Source organism: Danio aesculapii, chromosome 24 (assembly GCF_903798145.1).
Source record: "Danio aesculapii chromosome 24, fDanAes4.1, whole genome shotgun sequence".
Taxonomy (NCBI): Eukaryota; Metazoa; Chordata; class Actinopteri; order Cypriniformes; family Danionidae; genus Danio; species Danio aesculapii.
Window position 1 is genome coordinate 34,171,132 of NC_079458.1, and position 19,186 is coordinate 34,190,317.

At 37.9% G+C, this 19,186-nt stretch overlaps 1 protein-coding gene across 1 annotated transcript in view; it reads right to left on the minus strand.

The window, feature by feature from the left end:
* Nucleotides 1–479: 479 nt before the first annotated feature.
* The window catches only part of cavin1b (caveolae associated protein 1b), a 37,504-nt gene continuing 18,797 nt past the window's right edge, over nt 480–19,186 (minus strand). The window contains exon 2 of the mRNA XM_056450170.1: nt 480–4,187. Coding sequence (XP_056306145.1) covers nt 3,327–4,187 — 861 coding nt within the window. The 3' untranslated portion in view covers nt 480–3,326. The remainder of the gene's footprint in view (nt 4,188–19,186) is intronic.

A 19,186-nucleotide genomic window follows, 5' to 3' on the forward strand; every position in this document is an offset into this window, starting at 1 on the left:
AAGGTCACTGGCTGTGTGGAGTTTGTATGTTCTCCCCGTGATCGCGTGGATTTCTTCCGGGTGGTCCGGTTTCCCCCACAGTCCAAAGACATGCTATAGGTGAATACATGTGATTTTTCAGGTTTTTTATTTTTAATAAATTTAATTATAGGGTATTGTGCGTAGAATTTGGAGGAAATAACAAATGTGGAAAAGGTGAAGCGCTATGAATACTTTCCGGATGCACTCTATCCATCTATCTATCTATCTATCTATCTATCTATCTATCTATCTATCTATCTATCTATCTATCTATCCATCCATCCATCCATCCATCCATCCATCCATCCATCCATCCATCCATCCATCCATCCATCCATCCATCCATCCATCCATCCATCCATCCATCTATCTATCTATCTATCTATCTATCTATCTATCTATCTATCTATCTATCTATCTATCTATCTAAATAAAATAAATAAATAAAAATGTGAAAATTTGAAGCATGAATGTTTTTATTAACACATTAGTGGTTAAGACGTGACATTACGTGATATGCATCATCAGCTAAAGAAGCAAAAATAAAACCAAGAGAAGTTTTGCAAGATTACGCAACTATTGAAAATGATACAACCTCAACAACGAGAAGAATAAAAGTAACACAACGGAGACAGGATTGTGCTCTCAGTAATAGCGGTGATTCAAAATCATATGAGCGAGTGCTGATGACGTCAGGCGCCTCAGTGGCTTTTTACAACATTACCACACATGTCCACCAGGGGGCGTACAAATCTAACACAAAGGTTGAGGTTGAGCAAGCCTAGAGCGCTATTCTGAAACTATTTTCACGTAGAGCATTATACTTCTTCTATAATCCGTATATTTCGATATTTCTCTGTAAACCTCATGCAGAACAATTTATCACATTGAGGCCAAAACAATCAGTGTAACAGTTTGATTACGACAGCCTGTTTTGCGGAAAATGTAACATTAAACTCCAAGATATATAAAATATATATAAAAACGAGCACGTAGAAGCAATACTTCAGGTTTTTTGGTTTGTTCCTCCATAGATGAAAAGTGAAGAACAGCAACGTTACATATGTGATGAGCACAGGAAGGAAACAATCAGTCACACTTTAATTTAGGTGGCCTTGCATGTACTTAATCAACTGATACAGCGTACATATCATGTACATACATGTCGCTACATGTAATAATTACATTTAGACGTGAATTTTATTAACATGGCCGTTTCATTGTTAATTTTAGTCCTAACCCAATCCTTAATCTTAAAGGGACAGTTCGCCAAAACATTCACTCGGACTTTAATTGTGACAAACCCATTTGGTGACCACCATAGATATATACATTAGATGTCGCCTATGCTATTGTTGTCTATTGCAAAAAAAAAAAAAAAAAAGCATCAATTGAGCCGCCATTTTAGTACAGACTAGCGCACCTGTGGGACCAAGGTGTAGCGGAAGACTGGCCATCTGGAGCCAGAGGCCAGAGATATACACATATATCTATGATCTGGAGTTTTCCCGGTGGTCAGTATGCACATTTTATTATAATTATAATTTTACATCACTTTTCTACATCGATAGATAAGTGATCACATGGGCATTTCCGACAAAGAGCGAGTGTTTGTGTTTATGCAAATGTATTATCCTCTCTCCCTGTTAAATTTGATCCAATCTGTGTCTTAAAACACACCCCCCTCTCCTGCTTTAACTTCTAAATCTAACGGTGCGATTCGTTTGTAAATGAATCCCCATTATGAACGACTCGTTCACTTAGCCAACAATAATATAAGTTTCTAGCACCGCAGCATCTTGTTATCATATTTCATTTACACTGTTTACTTATTTTATTTAAGCAAACTAGCATAAGCCTAGAATTAAGCATGAGTTGGTGCTACTTTGCCTTATGGTCAGTGCAGTAAGTGACTGTATTATCATCAATACTTGTTTAGCATAAAAGTTCGTAACATAAAATCATAAAAAACTAAATCTTACCTATGAAATGTTCAGCCTTTATGCTTTGATTTCTTTGTTTGCTCATTACTACACCCGTACACAGCGCTAAAGTCCAGCATCTTCACATTGGCTTCAGTCTTGACTAGTGCTGTTGAATGACATTGGTCCTGGGAGCACTGTACAAATGTTAGCGGGCGCTATTGACACATGCTCAGGGTCCGTATGCGATATCTAGTGTATATATCTATGGGTGAACACAAAAGAAGATAATCTGATGACATGATCTGACAAAAGGCAACCATTGACTTAGTATGGATGTTGATGGTTTAAAAATTTCATCTATTCTTTTGAGTTCAACAGAAGAAAGAAACTCATAATGTTTTGGAAACACTCAAGTAAATAGTAAGTATATTTTAATTTTTGGACGAGCTATGATTCTAACTGTAACAAAGCCTAGTTAGCGAAGTGCTATGCAGGTAAACCTCACTCCTCTGACCTCATGAGGTGCTCTAGTGACAGACGCTAGAGGCCTTGGTCTTTAGCCTCCTTGTTAGAGCAACCGACTCCCATGCAAAGAATCGCCGGTTCGATCCCAGCTCAGCGTAGGCTGGGTCCAGTAGGACTGGTGGGTTACATAACCATAATTAAGAAATATGGGAACTTTCCAGAACAACCAGAACTGGTTACATCGTAAATCCTCAGTAGGACTAAAATAAAGTGTGACCAAGTGTTCTTCCAGTACAAGGAAACTACCTGTCCAACAAGTCTGTTGTTCATTTGATCAAGCCATGTGTTTGTAATCGGTTTCGTAATATTGCTATTGTCTGTTCATTATGCCCAACTAGCATACAAATATTCCCGAATACACATGGTATTCTTATTGGTCAGCACGCCTAGTCCCCATACCCTTAACAAAGAAGGTGAATTCAAGGAACTATGTTACTTGGACTAGTACAGTAAATCTCTCACTCACACACATTCATTTTGAAACAAATTGCTGCTAGAAAATATGCAAATACACACATGCAAACAGACACATTCATGATCTCAACATCTGGACTAGCATTACAGCATACTTGCTCAGGGCACCTACATACTGGAGATTAAACTACGTCAAAGAACACTCCAAATACTGTAATGGGGATGGAACTCTGTGGAAACCTGGAGAAAACGAATAGGGTTTGGAGAATCTGATGCTCTTTTGAGGAACCTTAAGTTCTTCAGGCATCAGTTCAGTGATTTTAGCAATAAGATTAGCTTTTTTTTGCATGGTCAGAATACTTCCTAGCCATCAATTATTCTGTTACAGCTTCTCTAATGTGCAAGTGTCCCTGAACACACATACAAACACACACAATAACACTAATCGCTGTCTCTGTCATGATCTTCCACCAGCACCAGCTCGTCTCCTTTCTCCAGCAGCGCTCTCATCTCAGGGCCGTCTTCTGTCTCGTCCTCGTCTTCTTCCACCATCTCTCCACCTTCCATCTCCATCTCTGCGTCTTCCTCTCCCTCCATTACCACATTCTCCCCCTCCTCTGTGTCGCCGCCAACTTCCACCATCTCGGTTCCCTGGATCTCTACTTCTCCTTCACGGATCTTCTTCACATGGAAGGTGAACGGTGGAACCTTGTAGACGGCCGTTTTGGAGCGGGCATAGATGGTGTGGTCAGGAGTAAAAGACTTCATCATCTTCTTCTGTGAAGTCTTCATTTTCTCCTTGCGCTCGGGGTTCACGGACATGCGGGTGCCAAGTTTGCCCATTTTCTTTTCTATGTTGTGACGTGTTTTCTCCAGGTTCTCTCGGGTCTTCTGTTTGGTCTTCTCAAGGTTTTCCTTAGTCTTCTGCCTTGTTTTTTCCAAGTTCTCTTTGGTCTTCATGCGAGTTTTCTCCAGGTTTTCTTTGGTCTTCTGTTTGGTCTTCTCCAAGTTCTCCTTGGTCTTTTGTTTGGTTTTCTCCATATTTCCCTTGGAGAAAACGGTTTTGATGTTCTGGACGCGTTGCAGGCTGCTCCGCTTGATGCGTTCTGCTCGAGACTCCTCAATAGTCTCCTCAATCTCCACCTCCTCTTCATCAGAGGACAGGTCCAGATTAACTTTCTCTTTGTCCTCTCCTCCTTCTTCTGCTGCCGCTTTGAGTTCACCCTCAGCTTCCCCTTCCACAGGCTCTGGAAACTTCATTGACTTGGCCACATTGACTTTCGAAGATACTTTCACTTCGTCCTGCAGACAGACATCAAAATAGTCATGTAAGTTATTGTGATAAGGCAAGGTACACAACACAACTGTAACTTCGCTATAGTTTGCACTTTATTTTTACAGTACAGTTTAGACACTGTACTAACTTTTTTGTAAGCAACTTTCTCACTACATGTAACAAATTTTAATTAGATTTTTGGTTGATTATTTAGTTGTAGGATTAGCAGAGCAAGTTAACGTTGAAGTTGTTTTCAAAATGCATACATTTGTAGATTAAAGATCCATACTAATACCTCAGATGTTCATCACTCATTTTCCCGTCTTCTTAGTTACTTATTTATCATGGGTTGCCAGAGTGGACCGAACAGCCAGTTACTCTGGTATATGTTTTATTTAATGTTTTGATGCACTTAAGCTGGCAAACCAGCACCAAGAGTCCACTAACTCAGGGGTTCCCAAACTTTTCAGTCGGCGACTCTCAAAGTGACTTGCGACTCCCAATATTCACTGAGGTGGTTATAGATATATAATCCTTGCACACAATGGCACACATGTACTGATAGGTCCAAGAATATTTATAATTTAATTTTGGAGAACGCCACTCGTAAACCATCCTCCATGTTTAGTCATGGCCTGTATTTATTTTTAATGTACAGTACATAAATGCCATAAAGGTGTCAGAAAGTTTAACCTGGTGCCATAAAATCAATGTACTGCATCTGACGCTATTGCTGTGTTTTTAATATAACGTAATCACCACAGATGAAACATGGCTGATTTTGCGAAAGCCCCTATCCCTTTTGTCCCGTGACTTTGGGAACCACTCCACTAACTCATGCGCCTCCAATGCCGGAAAATAACAATACACTTTTTCAGTCACACACACTCATACACTACAGCCATTTTAGTTTTGGCCGTAGAAGAACTTGCACAGATACTTCACATATAAATGCCACCTGGCCCAGGCCTCAAACCAGTGACCTTCTTATTGTGAGGTGACAGTGCTAACCACTGAGCCAGCAAATAATTTCAAGAGGTAGACTTGTTTACTTTCTAGGTACTTACTGTTGACCTTTTAAGTACAATATGTGCCTTTTGAAAAGCCGTCCCATTTGCACATCTTGTACCTTTATTTCTTAGAATGTACAGATAGTCTACTAATATTGCTAGTTGACATGTAGTACCAATGATACTAAAGTGAACTATCAAACTAAAGGTTTGCCCAAATTTAATTCATGTATTCATTAATTTTCTTTTCTGATTAGTCCCTTTTCTAGCAGGCACACAACATCAATACGTTAATATTAGGTTAGATATAGGTCATGATGTCATGTGACCAAAGGACAATGTTATTTTGACGTCCAATAACGACGCCAAATTACGTTGATATTTGGTTGATTTTAGGTTGTGTTGGAAAGTGACAAAAATCCAACATCCGATAGCTGTCATAGTGGTAATGTCCAAGGTGTAACATGATTAGATGTTGATATTTGGTTTATTTTAGGTTGATTATAGGTTTGACGTTGGACATAGACGTCGGCCTGATGTTGGGTTCTGACGTCAACCCGATTTTCACTTCCAAACATTATCCAACGTTAGCCAACTTTAGATCTTCATTAAAATATTACATTAGAAATTTAAAGAGTAGGTGACATGGTTAGCACTGTCGCCCCACAGCAAGAAGGTCACTAGTTTGAGTCCCGGCTGGGTCAGTTGGCATTTCTGTGTGGAGTTTGCATGCTCTCCTCATGTTGGCATGGGTTTCCTCCGGGTACTCCAGTTTCCCCCACAGGGACAGGCCATACAGGTGAAATGTAGTGTATGTGTGTGAATGAGTGTGTATAGATGTTCCCCAGTGATGGGTTGCAGATGGAAGGGTATCCACTGTGTAAAACATATGATGAATAAGTTGGTGGTTCATTCCACTGTAGCGACTCCTGATGAACAAAGGGACTAAGCCAAAGGAAAATAAATGAATGAATAAAAGAGTATTCAAGTTTGTTCATCTTTTAATTAGGTCATAACCCAAAACACTCTAACCACATCTTAGCAACACCCTCCCCCATATAATAGCAGTTGCATTGTGGTGGAGAGTTTTCAAAGACTTTCTGTTGAAAGCGCAATCTATTTTGCCCATGTTTGCACATCTCTCTAAGGAAATGAGAAATTAATAAGCTGCCTTAGCCAAAACTGCGTAATGGATCCCCAAACCATGTACTGCCAAACAATCAATGTCCTGTCTTTATTTATCCCGTTTAATGGCCCTATTGTTCAGCATCCGTACTAACATTGATGGTGACCTTACACACATTGACAAAAGCACACCCACCCACACGCTGAATTCATAACAAGAACATTATTAGAAAGAGGATTTTATTTCACTGGGGTCACTGGAATGATTTAATTATGTCCGTAGGGTCACTAAACACTTTACTAAGAAGTAGATAGAAATTGAAAGGTCATTTAATGAAAAAACTTCAGCATCCCTTAATATATGTGCATTTAAGTACTACTATGCTCCCTTATGGTACCATGAACATTTTAGGTACAGCCCTAGTGACAACTTTTATTTCTGTGCCTTTTTTCTGTGAGTGTAATAATAACTATTATTTTACTTTGAATATATTACTAAAAGGGCAACCCAGTGGCGCAGCGGTTAGCAATTTCGCCTCACAGCAAGAAAGTCACTGGTTCGAGTCCTGGCTGGGTCAGTTGGCATTTCTGTGTGGAGTTTGCATGTTCTCTTGTGGGTTTTCTCCAGGTGCTTTGGTTTCCCCCACAGTTCAAAGACATGCGCTATAGGTGAATTGGGTAAGCTAAATTGTCCGTTGTGTATGTATGTAAATGTAAGAGTGTTTGCGTGTTTCCCAGTGATGGGTTGCAGTTGGAAAGGCATTGGCTGCGTAAAGCATATGCTGGATAAGTTGCCGGTTCATTCCTGATGAATAAAGGGACTAAGCTGAAAAGAAAATGAATGAATGAATAAATGAATATTACTAAAAGGGTGTCACAGTGGCGCAGTGGGCAGCACGATTCCCTCACAGCAAGAAGGTCAGTACTTCAACTTTTACCAGAGTTGTTTTAAACTTGAGTATCTGTACTTCTACTTGAGTAAAGGATATGTGTACTTTTGCCATCTCAAACAAGCATGAGCAGATAATGCTAAGGAGCTATTTTAATACATTTAGCAAATGAACTGAGGTCTGCACGTGGAAATCATACACAACTCACAATGCACAGCCAGAGCTGTTTCTCCTATGTTCCTCAACAGAGTTGATGTTTTCTTTCTTCTGTTGTTCTTCCATTCTTTCATCGCCCTTCCCTTCCCTTCCGACCTGTCTCCCACCCACCCTCCTGCCCGACCCTAATTCCCAGCATTCCATCCTGCAAAGCCCCTCGTTCCCAAGCACACTCTTTTTCTACAGCACAATGCTCCGACTTGTTTGTAAAGGAGACATATTTTCCATCAGTGTGATACACTGAGTCATCCCGTTCCTCTCCGCTAATGCCTCTGCCAACATTCCCAGGCCAAATTAACTGATATAAGGATGTCTTGTTGTTTGAGTTGATTTATCTTCTGTCTGCATCTTAGATAAAAGATCTGCGCAGGGAAAACAACAAATGCGCAAGCAAAGTGTTGTGAAAGATGTTTGCATTGTGATTAATTGTACACCCTCTCATTATTTAATTATGCTAATGGCTACTATGCTACACATGGGAATGGATGGATGACAAATTAATACAGTAGTGTCATAATATTGTAGTTGTTCACTACGGATGATGTATTTCTGATTTTATCTAAGCTCAAGAGTTAATTTTGTGTCAAATAGAGAAAGATGCATTAGGCTAAAATGAGAGCAAACTCCAGTTTGTCAATGCCAAAACTGGATTTTTTTACCCCAATATATTTTAGCCTCTCCTTCCACCAAATTTGTGGTTAAAAAAAAGGTTTGCTGTCTATTGTCAGCAGTGGTGTAAAGCAATGAAATAGAAATACTCAAATAACTGTAATTGAGTATTTTTTCAGTAATTGTACTTTACGAAGTAGTTAAAAAATGTGTACTTTTACTTGAGTCCATTTTTAGTGCTGTCCAGTACTTTTACTCTACTATTTTCCTCCAGCCTGCAATCACTACCTTTGTATATTTATTTTTTATTGTCTACGGTGATTGTTTAATGCCAATTTAAAAAAAAAAAAAAATAATAATAATTGAATTCTTAGCATGTATTAACACTAAATATCCTATTTATCATGTATTAACACTAAAAATCTTATTTAACTTGTGTGTTCATTTGTTAGTTGTTCATAATTATATATTTATTATAGAAATGTTCTTGCCATGAAAATAGCCTTGGTTGCTGGCATGGCAATAAATAAAAAGAACACATTAAATTACATTCTAATGGCAATTTTCAAAATAGTCGTGTCACAGATGTTTTCACACTGCATGACTATCTGGGGTAGTGTTCTATTGGTGCTGTGTATACACTGTAGGATAGATCGGCGACAGGGGTTTTTACACTACATGCCTTTAAAATAGGAAGAATCGATGACAACTCTGTCTCGGTCCACGAACTACGTCTCACAACCAAACACACACGAGAAGTGACATGGAAACAACGTGAGCTCATGTGTGTATATTTTGTTATTAAGTACATAATGAGAAAGAAGGCTTTGGTGGGGTAGAAAATCTACATAGTTTGCTTAGTTTTAAAGGGAATTCAACCCAGTTGTGGTATTGCTTAGATTACACGTCAAACACACGGGTGCTCCTGCCAAATTTCCACAAGTTTTTCCCTCATTTCTTGGGTTCAAATAGACCGAAAATAAACCCTTTTAACTTTCCCCCCAACCTTCAGCTGACCTGCAGATACCCATATTAGTGGATGCTGCTCTCTTATTGGCTGTAGGTAATTGACAATGTTATTTTCAATCAGAACACATTTCACACGGCATGATTTTGAATCGCTGAAAGCTCCTGATATTTAGCATGCCAAATATCTCACTAATGCAAGCCAACACAAATCAGTGATTCAGCATGTACATTTAATAATGTTAAAAAGGTTTAATATGTATTATTTAGATAATAAACCTTACCATTTCGTTGGAGTGCAGTAAGTGCACTATTTTGTGCTTCTGAATGGCTGTATTTAAATTTCTGTCATGTTTCGTCTGCTGGTGCAAACCCACTCACCTAATGTTTACATTTGTAATATTACATTCGTAATATTTATATTATTTCCTAATTAGTAACCTAATTTTGAACTCTGAATCGGTGTTTCATTTCAGAGTCTGCTACTGTCCACCAGAGGTCCCATTTCGGTCCCGGACACATGATTTAAGAGCCTTTCTGACTGAATGAATGAAATATGTGGTTTTCCCACAAGGCAACCTAGTATGCTGAAATATAATTGGCTAAACTGTCATGGAAGAGTGGAGAACATGAGACTGTTTCCTATGACGCTCCAGAGACAGACGAGTCTTCGCTGAGGCCAGCTTCCAGCCTCCGCCACTGAGACTGCAGCTCTGCACAAGACGTTTGGCCAGCGGAGAAATTAAAATGGTCGTGCCCAACTGAGCCTGGTTTCTCTCAAGGTTTTTTTTCTTCACTTCCGCCTTTAGTGAAGTTTTTTTTCCCTCTCCGCTGTCGCCACTGGCTTGCATGGTTCAGGATCTGTAGAGCCGCGCATCGTTGGATTTGCTCTTCAGTGTTTGGACTCTCAATAGTGATTATTAAACCACACTGAACTGAGCTAAACTGAACTGAACTTAAACACTACAAACTTAACTACACTGTTCCTATTTACTGTGACCTTTTATGTGAAGCTGCTTTGACACAATCTACATTGTATAAGCGCTATACAAATAAAGGTGAATTGAATTGAATTAAACTGGCATTGGGTGGGTTAAAAGAACCAAAACAAAGACAGCCCTTCTGGCATGTAACACATTTTCAAAGCAGAGTATCTGACTTCAGCATTGTTTTTCAGATAAACAAGAACGTTCACTTAGCATGCTTCTTAAATATCTGCGAACATATTACGATATTTCAATGCTTTAGAAAAGTCAAAAACATACATACGGCACTTTTAAGTACTTTTAGAAAGGCAAATTTTTACTCAGATGCTTAGTACAATTTAGAACAGATATTTTTACATTGCTTGCGCTCCATTTTTTGGCAAGTAATGGTATTTTTTCTTGAGTATGATTTCAAAGTTTCCCAAAAAATATATAATAAATATAAATCCTAAATGTAAATTAGGTGCGTTTCCACCAGGCTGTTAGAGGGGCTCACTCTAGTATTGGTAACCTAGTAACCAGCAGTAATCAAAGCAAACATAATGTAGTCACAGTTGAGTAATGTCCACGACATCAGAGTTTATTCATTTCCATCTTCCAGTATTTGCATTAACACTTTTCCACACAAGTCCAAACCCACTGCAAGCGAGTGCTAAAAACACTCATTTCTTAGGCGATGCTTCAAAATGCACAACATAAGAATGTGCTGATGACAAACACTATATGCACAAACAGGGACAGGCACAGCCACAGAGGTATGTTGAATATATAAATACATCAATACATTTAGACAACTTAATGTTTTGATTGATATTGAGATATGAAGAGACTCTCAACCGACATAACAAAAATGTTTCTGACAACAACCACCTATTAACGCTTTAACTTTTCTTTTGCATCCATTAAAACACCTAGCTGTAGAGTCATCTTATTTCATATATGAGGTCAGATCATGATGAAGTTCAGAATATAAGAAGGGCACCTAATCTAAGAGCTAAGGATACAAAGGTCAGAAGGTCACTGATAATCTGTAAACAACCTTCTGCAAAAGCAGCTGCAATGGAAGAAAAGTAAGATGGAAAACATGTTAAAGGAAGTCAGGCAGTCACCTTGGTGAGCCCATATCCCACAGTGCCTCTCTCAAGTTAATGTTGCATTGTTCTGCCGAGCAGAGAGGAAGGGAAACACGCACTCCACCGTTAGAAACTATTGGAAAATTTGAGCAAATGCGTGTATGAGGGGAATGATAAGAGCTGGGGAGTTACATTTCACATTCCCCAGAAAACATTCCCTTTGAACTTGTTCCCTTTTGAAAGGCGAGATCCTCTCAAACCATGAAACAGAAATCACTTTGTTTATTATTATTAACTGAACGGTTCATATTTAGTCTATTCTATGTAAAATGCATGATTTGGGGAAGATATTTTAGCATACTTTTTAAATGAGAATGTATTATGTGAAATTAATATACAGAATTACTCACTAACTACGACATTCTTCAGCTTAGTCCCTGATTTTTCACAGCGGAATGAACCGGCAATTACTCTGGAATATGTTTTATGCAGCAGATGCCTTTCTAGCCACAACCCAGCACTGAGAATCACCTATACATTCTCTCATTCACACACACTCATACACTATGACCGATTTTGTTTACCTATTTTACCTTCACAGCATGTCTTTGGAGAGGACTGTGGGGAGAGTCAGAGCTATACTGAATTATTTAGAACTATTTTAATACATTTTTCAAATCACTTCTAATTGACGTTGATGCATAATAATTATGTACAACTCAGTATTTATGCTATGTTCCGTATATACAGAATTATACTGAAGTAAGAACTGAACGTATTTTTTTTCCTTTTTATTTTATGGACCTTAAATGCAATTAAAGTTAAATCCATTGTAGTTTTTAATTATATGTAGTAAATGCAATTAGTTGAAGATTAGAGTGCTGTTTAACCCACTTAAACGAGACGAAAGTCCATCCATATACGTAATTTCCTTCTCCACGAAAGTACAGGAGTAAAGTAAAGAGTAAAGGCAAAGTATAGAGGCCGAATGGAGGAGGCTCATTCTTTATTCACGCGCTGCAGATGGTTTTCTCGCTAGTGAAGTGTTCAGTTTTTCCACTTACAAAATCTGCCATGTAAATATCAAATGCGCCATGGCGTGACGCAACTGACTCCGAAAGGGAATGGGAGATGAAACTCTGATTGGTTTAATACACGTTACGCTCAAAACACCCATAACTCATTAAGAGAATAAGCACAACCCTGTTAGACCATGCACTGGGTTTCCATCCTTAAAATAGCAAAAGTGGATTCGGACACAGCCTTAATGCTTTTGCACTTCGGACTTTGCACCTAGATCATTAAAATAGAGCCCAATGTGCGATTAAAGAGATAGTTCATAAAAAAAAGTAAATTACCTCATTATTTAGTATATCTCATGGTATTTTAAACCTTTATGAGTTTCTTTCATCTGTTGAACAAAAAAAAGAAGATATTTTGAAGAATGCTGGTTACTGGCACCCGGTCATTTCTATAGTATTTCTTCCTGTGGAAGACAATGGGTGGTAGTGACCTTCAAAGTATCTTTTTTGTGGTCAACAAAGAAAGGAACGTAAACAGGTTTTGAACATGTAAAGGTTGAATAAATGATGGCAGAATTAAAATTAAACTATCCAATTAAAATGTATTCACAATATAAGAATGAACTAAATGATAGCTCAGAGGGAGGTTTAAGGATAGTATCTAGTATTACTCAGTTTATGTAATGACTATAAATATATATAGTGTGTACACATGAAAAAAAAGTCCTTCAATATAAAGTCCTAGCCACTTATTTTTCTCAAGGCTTGTTATTTGTTGTGTGAAATCATATTATATGAACAGGGCTCCCCTTTCATAAATAGATCAGTGATTCCTACCAAACATAATAAACAATCATTGTTTAAGCATGTCCTAAAAACTACCTCTGTCAGAAGAGAAGAAAAGAAGAATGTAAACCCACCATCCAATTACATCTACTTTCTTCCAGTTATAGCAGTTGCCTTAGTAATAAGTAACATACAGGGTTTCTGAGTCAGTCCAGAAACCAGTTTTATATACTTTATTCTTTCTCATTCTGTCTCTCTCATCTGGGAAGAAATATTATGTCATTCTGCGGCTCTCGCCCTTTTTTTTCCCCTTTCAAACACAAGGTGCTCTGCACGTACACACACACGCAACACACACAAATGAGTAGCTTACAGAGACTGCTTGACTTTTCCATGAGCCAACCACAGAAGCATGGAAGGCCGTGGGCTACAGAGATTGACATAATATATGAGCGCAGAGCACAGAGAAGCTGTTTGTGTGTCTCCGAGACAGTTAATGTGCGCATGTGTGTTTGTCACAGTGTATAAACACAAAATCAAACAACAAGAGCTCTTTTGACTCTGTATGTGTCACATGGTGAGAGGTTTGGTAAACTGTCTATCTATTCATCCATCCATCCATCCATCCATCCATCCATCCATCCATCCATCCATCTATCTATCTATCTATCTATCTATCTATCTATCTTTGTCACTCTGGTGTGTTTGCAGGTAGGTTCCTCATATGCTGATATCAGCTGGCTTCAACAGCAGCTGGTCAGCAGAATCGTCCTTTCTTTTATACTTTCATTCATCTGTTGTTCTCTTTTACAGCCTCTATCTGTCTTTTTTAGTCAAAATCTTTTACTTTTCTCTCTGACATACCACAACTTTATATCTCCACAAATTGGATAAAAGAATAGAAATGTCATTATGGTTCACCAGTAAATCAGCAAAGAATGAACATTATTTCATATCTTTCTAACCCCATACAGTATATGATCTATCACACTAATTTAGGAGACTTAAAGTGATAGTTCCCCCAAATTGAAAATTCTGTTATCATCACCATCAAACATGGGGTGCATTTCTCAAACAATGACAAAACTTGCGACTGAACTATTACAGTACGATGCATTGCTTGTGAAAAGAACAATGTAGTGACGAGTATTTTCTTTGTTGCATATACATAATTTGAACCATGTTAATTATAACGTTAAATGTCCATAATGATGCTCTAAATGGGTTGGAGTAACAACTTCTTTAGAGAAAAACCCCATACTTTTATGTGCAAATTATGTTTTACATGCACATGCATTTAAAAAAAATCCAATATTAGTTTTGCTAAAAACATGCACTTGCTTTCTATATTAATTGAAATATACACTGTAAAAAAAATCAAAAATTTTACGGTTTATTTCCGGCAGCTGGGGTGCCAGAAAAAAAGTAAAATAACGACCATTAAATTACAGAAATTTACCAGAAATTTAAATTTCAGAAACCGTTATTTTACAGTAAATTTCTGTAATTTAATGTCGCTTTATTTTACAGTAAATTTCTGTAATTTAATGTCACTTTATTTTATGGTAAATTTCTGTAATTTAATGTAGCTTTATTTTACGGTAAATTTCGGTAATTTAATGTCCGTTATTTTACAGTAAATTTCTGTAATTTAATGGACGTTATATTACAGGGTTTTTTTTCGGCACCCCAGCTGCCGGAAATAAACCGTAAAATTACAGATTTTTTTACAGTGTTTGTAAACCGCACATACAGGGCCAATATGTTTCCTTTACAAATATTATTAAGAACGTTTTTCTATTCTAAAACATAAAAACCACTTAGCTAACACGTACTATAATCTCATATATATAAATTGTCAGGCAAATGACTGTAGTTTACAGTAGGCTATTTATTAAGAAAATAAAAAAATCCTACTTAATAATAATAATAATAATTATTATTATTATTATTATTCATTTATTATCATTACTTTTTTGTTTAAAAGTTTACATTTACCATTTGAAACATTCAAACAACTGCAGAAATGTTCTAACCAACAGGCCATATCATATACAGATACATTTCTTAATGAATAACCTACTATAAATTAAAAGTATTAACGTATGCTATAGATTTTGTTTTCACAAGCTTTGGAGACATAACATAAATTCCACTTTTAAATAATAGGTCACCTATAGCTTTCTCATGAGCCACGGCTGCATTCAAAATGGTATAAATGTTTTCAAAGTGCACTGCGAAGAAGACACAATTGTCAATATGAAGATCGCTACAACTGAACTGTAAAAAATCATTTGAAAGCAAATTACACCTAAGAGGGATGACTTTAATGCCTTTTTTATTATTATTCCAAGTTTAAATGTTAAAACGTTCTAAATGAATAGGGCATGGGATAACTGTGTATAGAACACAACCATGAACTATGCTTAACTACAGCTCTAGAGGTGTAGTTGCAGGCATACAAGTTTGAGACGCAGTGTGCGAATGTTCGTTGGAATGACAGATTTGAGAAACGCCAAATCAACAAACTATGTTTGTAACAACTGAACTTGCAACCTTAGTTGGCTAACGATGGTTTTCGGAAACACACCACTGTTTGACTTTCTTTTTTTCTGTTGAGGTTGGAGTGTTGGAAATACTATAATTATTGACTTCTATAGTATTTGTTTTTCCAGTTATGGAAGTCAATGGTTACCAGTTTCTAACATTCTTCAAAATATCTTCTTATGCAACAGAAAAAGGAAACTCATAAAGGTTTGAAATCACTTGAGGGTGAGTAAGCTGAGAGTAAATTAAAATATTTCTTTGTGTGAACCAACCCTTTACGCTTGTTTTAGTAATGTGCCCTTTATTAAATTTTTTTAAAATATTACCTTACATGCAGTGTGTAATGTAGCTGTATTATAGATCAAAGATTATGATAAATGAAGTTATTTTCACCTAAAAACACAGAATTTATTCTGAACTGCTAAAATGAATCACTGGAGATTCAACTTTAATTACTGAAACAAATCTACTGTATTGCACATCTGCATACTTTCAGCTAATCCTCTTCATTGGCTTACATTCATATGCAAACACAAACTACTGCATCTATTAAAACATCGCAATCACAAATTAACTGTAGTACTGGGAAACACCCATATTTAGCAAATTTAGTTTATTCAATTCACCTGTCTTTGGACTGTGGGGGAAACCGGAACATCTGGAGGAAACCTACGCGAACATGATGAGAACATGCAAACTCCACACAGAAATGCCACCTGACCCAGCCCACTCAGTGACCTTCTTGCTGTGAGGCAACAGTACTAACAATGAATCAAACAAATCATATTAGACTCATTTAAAACATAAGGAAAGTAAAGAGACCTCCAGAATTTAGGTCAAAGGGAGTACTCACTTTTTTAAAGTATAGTCAACTAGTCATTTAAAAGCAATAGGTTTACTCACTTATTTTTGTTAAGTCAACTAATCACTTTTTACATTGCAAGTCTTCTTTATGCTTTTGTTCTGAAATAACATAACTGTCATAAAATAAAATCTCAAATTTGTGTTAAATAATCTTCATTATAGCAAGCACCCAAGCTGAAAATGTCTGCCACATGTTGCAGACTGATAAATGAAAAGCCTGTGTGTGGATGGTGGAATATTTCCACTGCCTCACAGAAGCGTCTCTTTTCAGTCACATGTGAAGAGCTCTTTCACATCTGCCTGCCTCCAGCCTGCCGTGTCTCCATGGCGATGAGGGATTCCCTCCCACAACACCCACCACCCCACCTTTCCATTGAGAGCAGCCACCACACCCACAAACTCCAGAAGCAGAGGGAAAAAGAGTGGGTGTGGGGGGTTTCCCAAGATTATAGCACTGGATGAGTGGAAGGGAATCCTCCGGACATGTTGCATAACCTAGTCATGGAGGAAATGGAAACGTGGAACACTGGGATGTGTGGAATGTGAATGCGAATGTGTTTTGAGGACGAATGGCTTTGTAAAGATAACATTAAAAAAGCAAAAGCGCACACACACACAACAGTTTTATTGTGATTATTATAGCAGAAAGACATAAACAGTTTCCTTTCCTATTGCAAGCTCATAAATATAAGTCATCTTCAAATTCTGCTCCTGGAAGGCCATCTTTGTGCAGATTTTTAAAATGTCCATACACTCAAAAATGACATTTGTTTAAACCAGTGGTTCTCAAAGTGGGGGTCGGGACCCCCTGAGGGGTCACGAGACCATGAGAGGGGGTCGCTTGGTGATTTCTAAAAATCTCATATATTTTATTTAGACTATTACAATGATCATATTTTATCAATTATTATATTTTATTTGCGACCCCTGGGGTTATTATGCTCTAGCATCTAACATCACAGCAATAGCGTTAGTTGCAGCAGATTTATTTTGCGGTACAATATTAAACTTTGACACCTTTATGGCACTAACATATATTAAAAATTAAGGCCACGACTGAACAAGGAGGAGGATCTCCAAGTGGCTCCATGTCTCCAAAATTAAACCAAGAATAGTCTTGTGCTATAAACAATGTGGTCACCATTCTCATTAAGTGAGATTAATATTAAATTAAACAAATGAATAATGATTATGAAAAAATATGGTCATAAGACCATTGGTTATAAGCCAATAAGCTTATGTTTATATAGTTCCTATTGGTGTGTGTGCGCCATTGTGTGCAATATTTGTATGCTTAGAACCAACTCCGAGCATAGTGGGGGTTGCGAGTCCCTGGAGTTGTTATTTTTGTGGTTGCGGGCTAAAAAGTTTAAGAATACCCCATAGATTCAACAAGGTACCAGAAATATTCCTCAGAGATTTTGATCTAAATTGACATGATAACATCACGCAGTTGCTGCAGATTTTTCAGAATCAGAATCAGAAAGAGCTTTATTGCCAGGTATGTTCACACATACGAGGAATTTGTTTTCGTGACAGAGCTTTCGGCTGCACATCCATGATGTGAATCTCCCACTACAACACATCCAAAAGTTGCTCTGCTGGATTTAGTTCTGGTGACTGTGGAGGCCATTTGAGTACAGTGAACTCGATGTCATGTTCAAGAAACCAGTCTGAGATGATTCACGCTTTATGACATGGCCCAATATCCTGCTTGAAGCAGCTATCAAAATATGGGTACACTGTGGTCATAAAGGGATGGACATAGTCAGCAGCAATACTCAGGTAGACTGTGGTATTGACACGATGCTCAATTGGTACTAATGGGCCCAAAGTGTGCCAAGAAAATATCCCCCACACCATTACACCACCAACACAAGCCTTAAACGTTGATACAATGCAAGATGGATCCATGCTTTCATGTTGTTGATGCCAAATTCTGATCCCACCATCTGAATGTCGCAGCAGAAATCGAGACTCACCAGACCAGGCAATGTTTTTCCAATCTTCTTTTGTCCAATTTTGGTGAGCCTGTGCCAACTGTAGCCTCAGTTTCCTGTTCTTAGCTGACAGGAGTGTGGTCTTCTGCTGCTGTAGCCCATCCACCACAAGGTTGGACATGTTGTGCGTTCAGAGATGCTCTTCTGCATACCTCAGTTGTAACGAGTGGTTATTTGAGTTACTGCTGCCTTTCTATCAGCTGGAACCAGTCTGGCCATTCTCCTCTGACATCAACAAGGCATTTGCACCCACAAAACTGCAGCTCACCGGATATTTTCTCGTTTTTAGACCATTTTCTGTAAACCCTAAAGATGGTTGTGCATGAAAATCCTAGTAGATCAGCAGTTTCTGAAATACTCAGACCAGCCCGTCTGGCACCATCAACCATGTCACGTTCAGTCACTTAAATCCTCTTTCTTCCCCATTCTGATGCTCGGTTTGAACTACAGCAAATCGTCTTGGCCATGTCTACATGCTTAAATGCATTGAGTTGCTGCCATGTGATTGGCTGATTAGAAATTTGCGTTAACGATCAGTTAAACAGTTGTACCTAATTAAGTGGCCGGTGAATGTAATGTAGAATTAAACATGGCAATAGAACACAGTAGTAGTGTGGATGAAATCCAAATTCTGAATAATTTTTAATCCTCCTTTATCACATTATTGGATGAACAGGAGGAGAAAGAATGGGAAAATACTGTGTGGACAGACTCCAGGGAAAAGAACAGTCTTTTCTTTTCAGCTGTTCTTTTGCTGAGTTATTTTCTCTCCTTTAATGTTATAAAGAGAGAGAGAGAGAGAGAGAGAGAGAGAGAGAGGGAGAGAGAGATATTTGACTATATAAAGTGATGGTATGCTGGCTTTCCCTGCAGGGAATATTGTTTGATGAATCAGAGGCTGTTGTTGAGATAGAGAGAGCTGCAAGGCTGT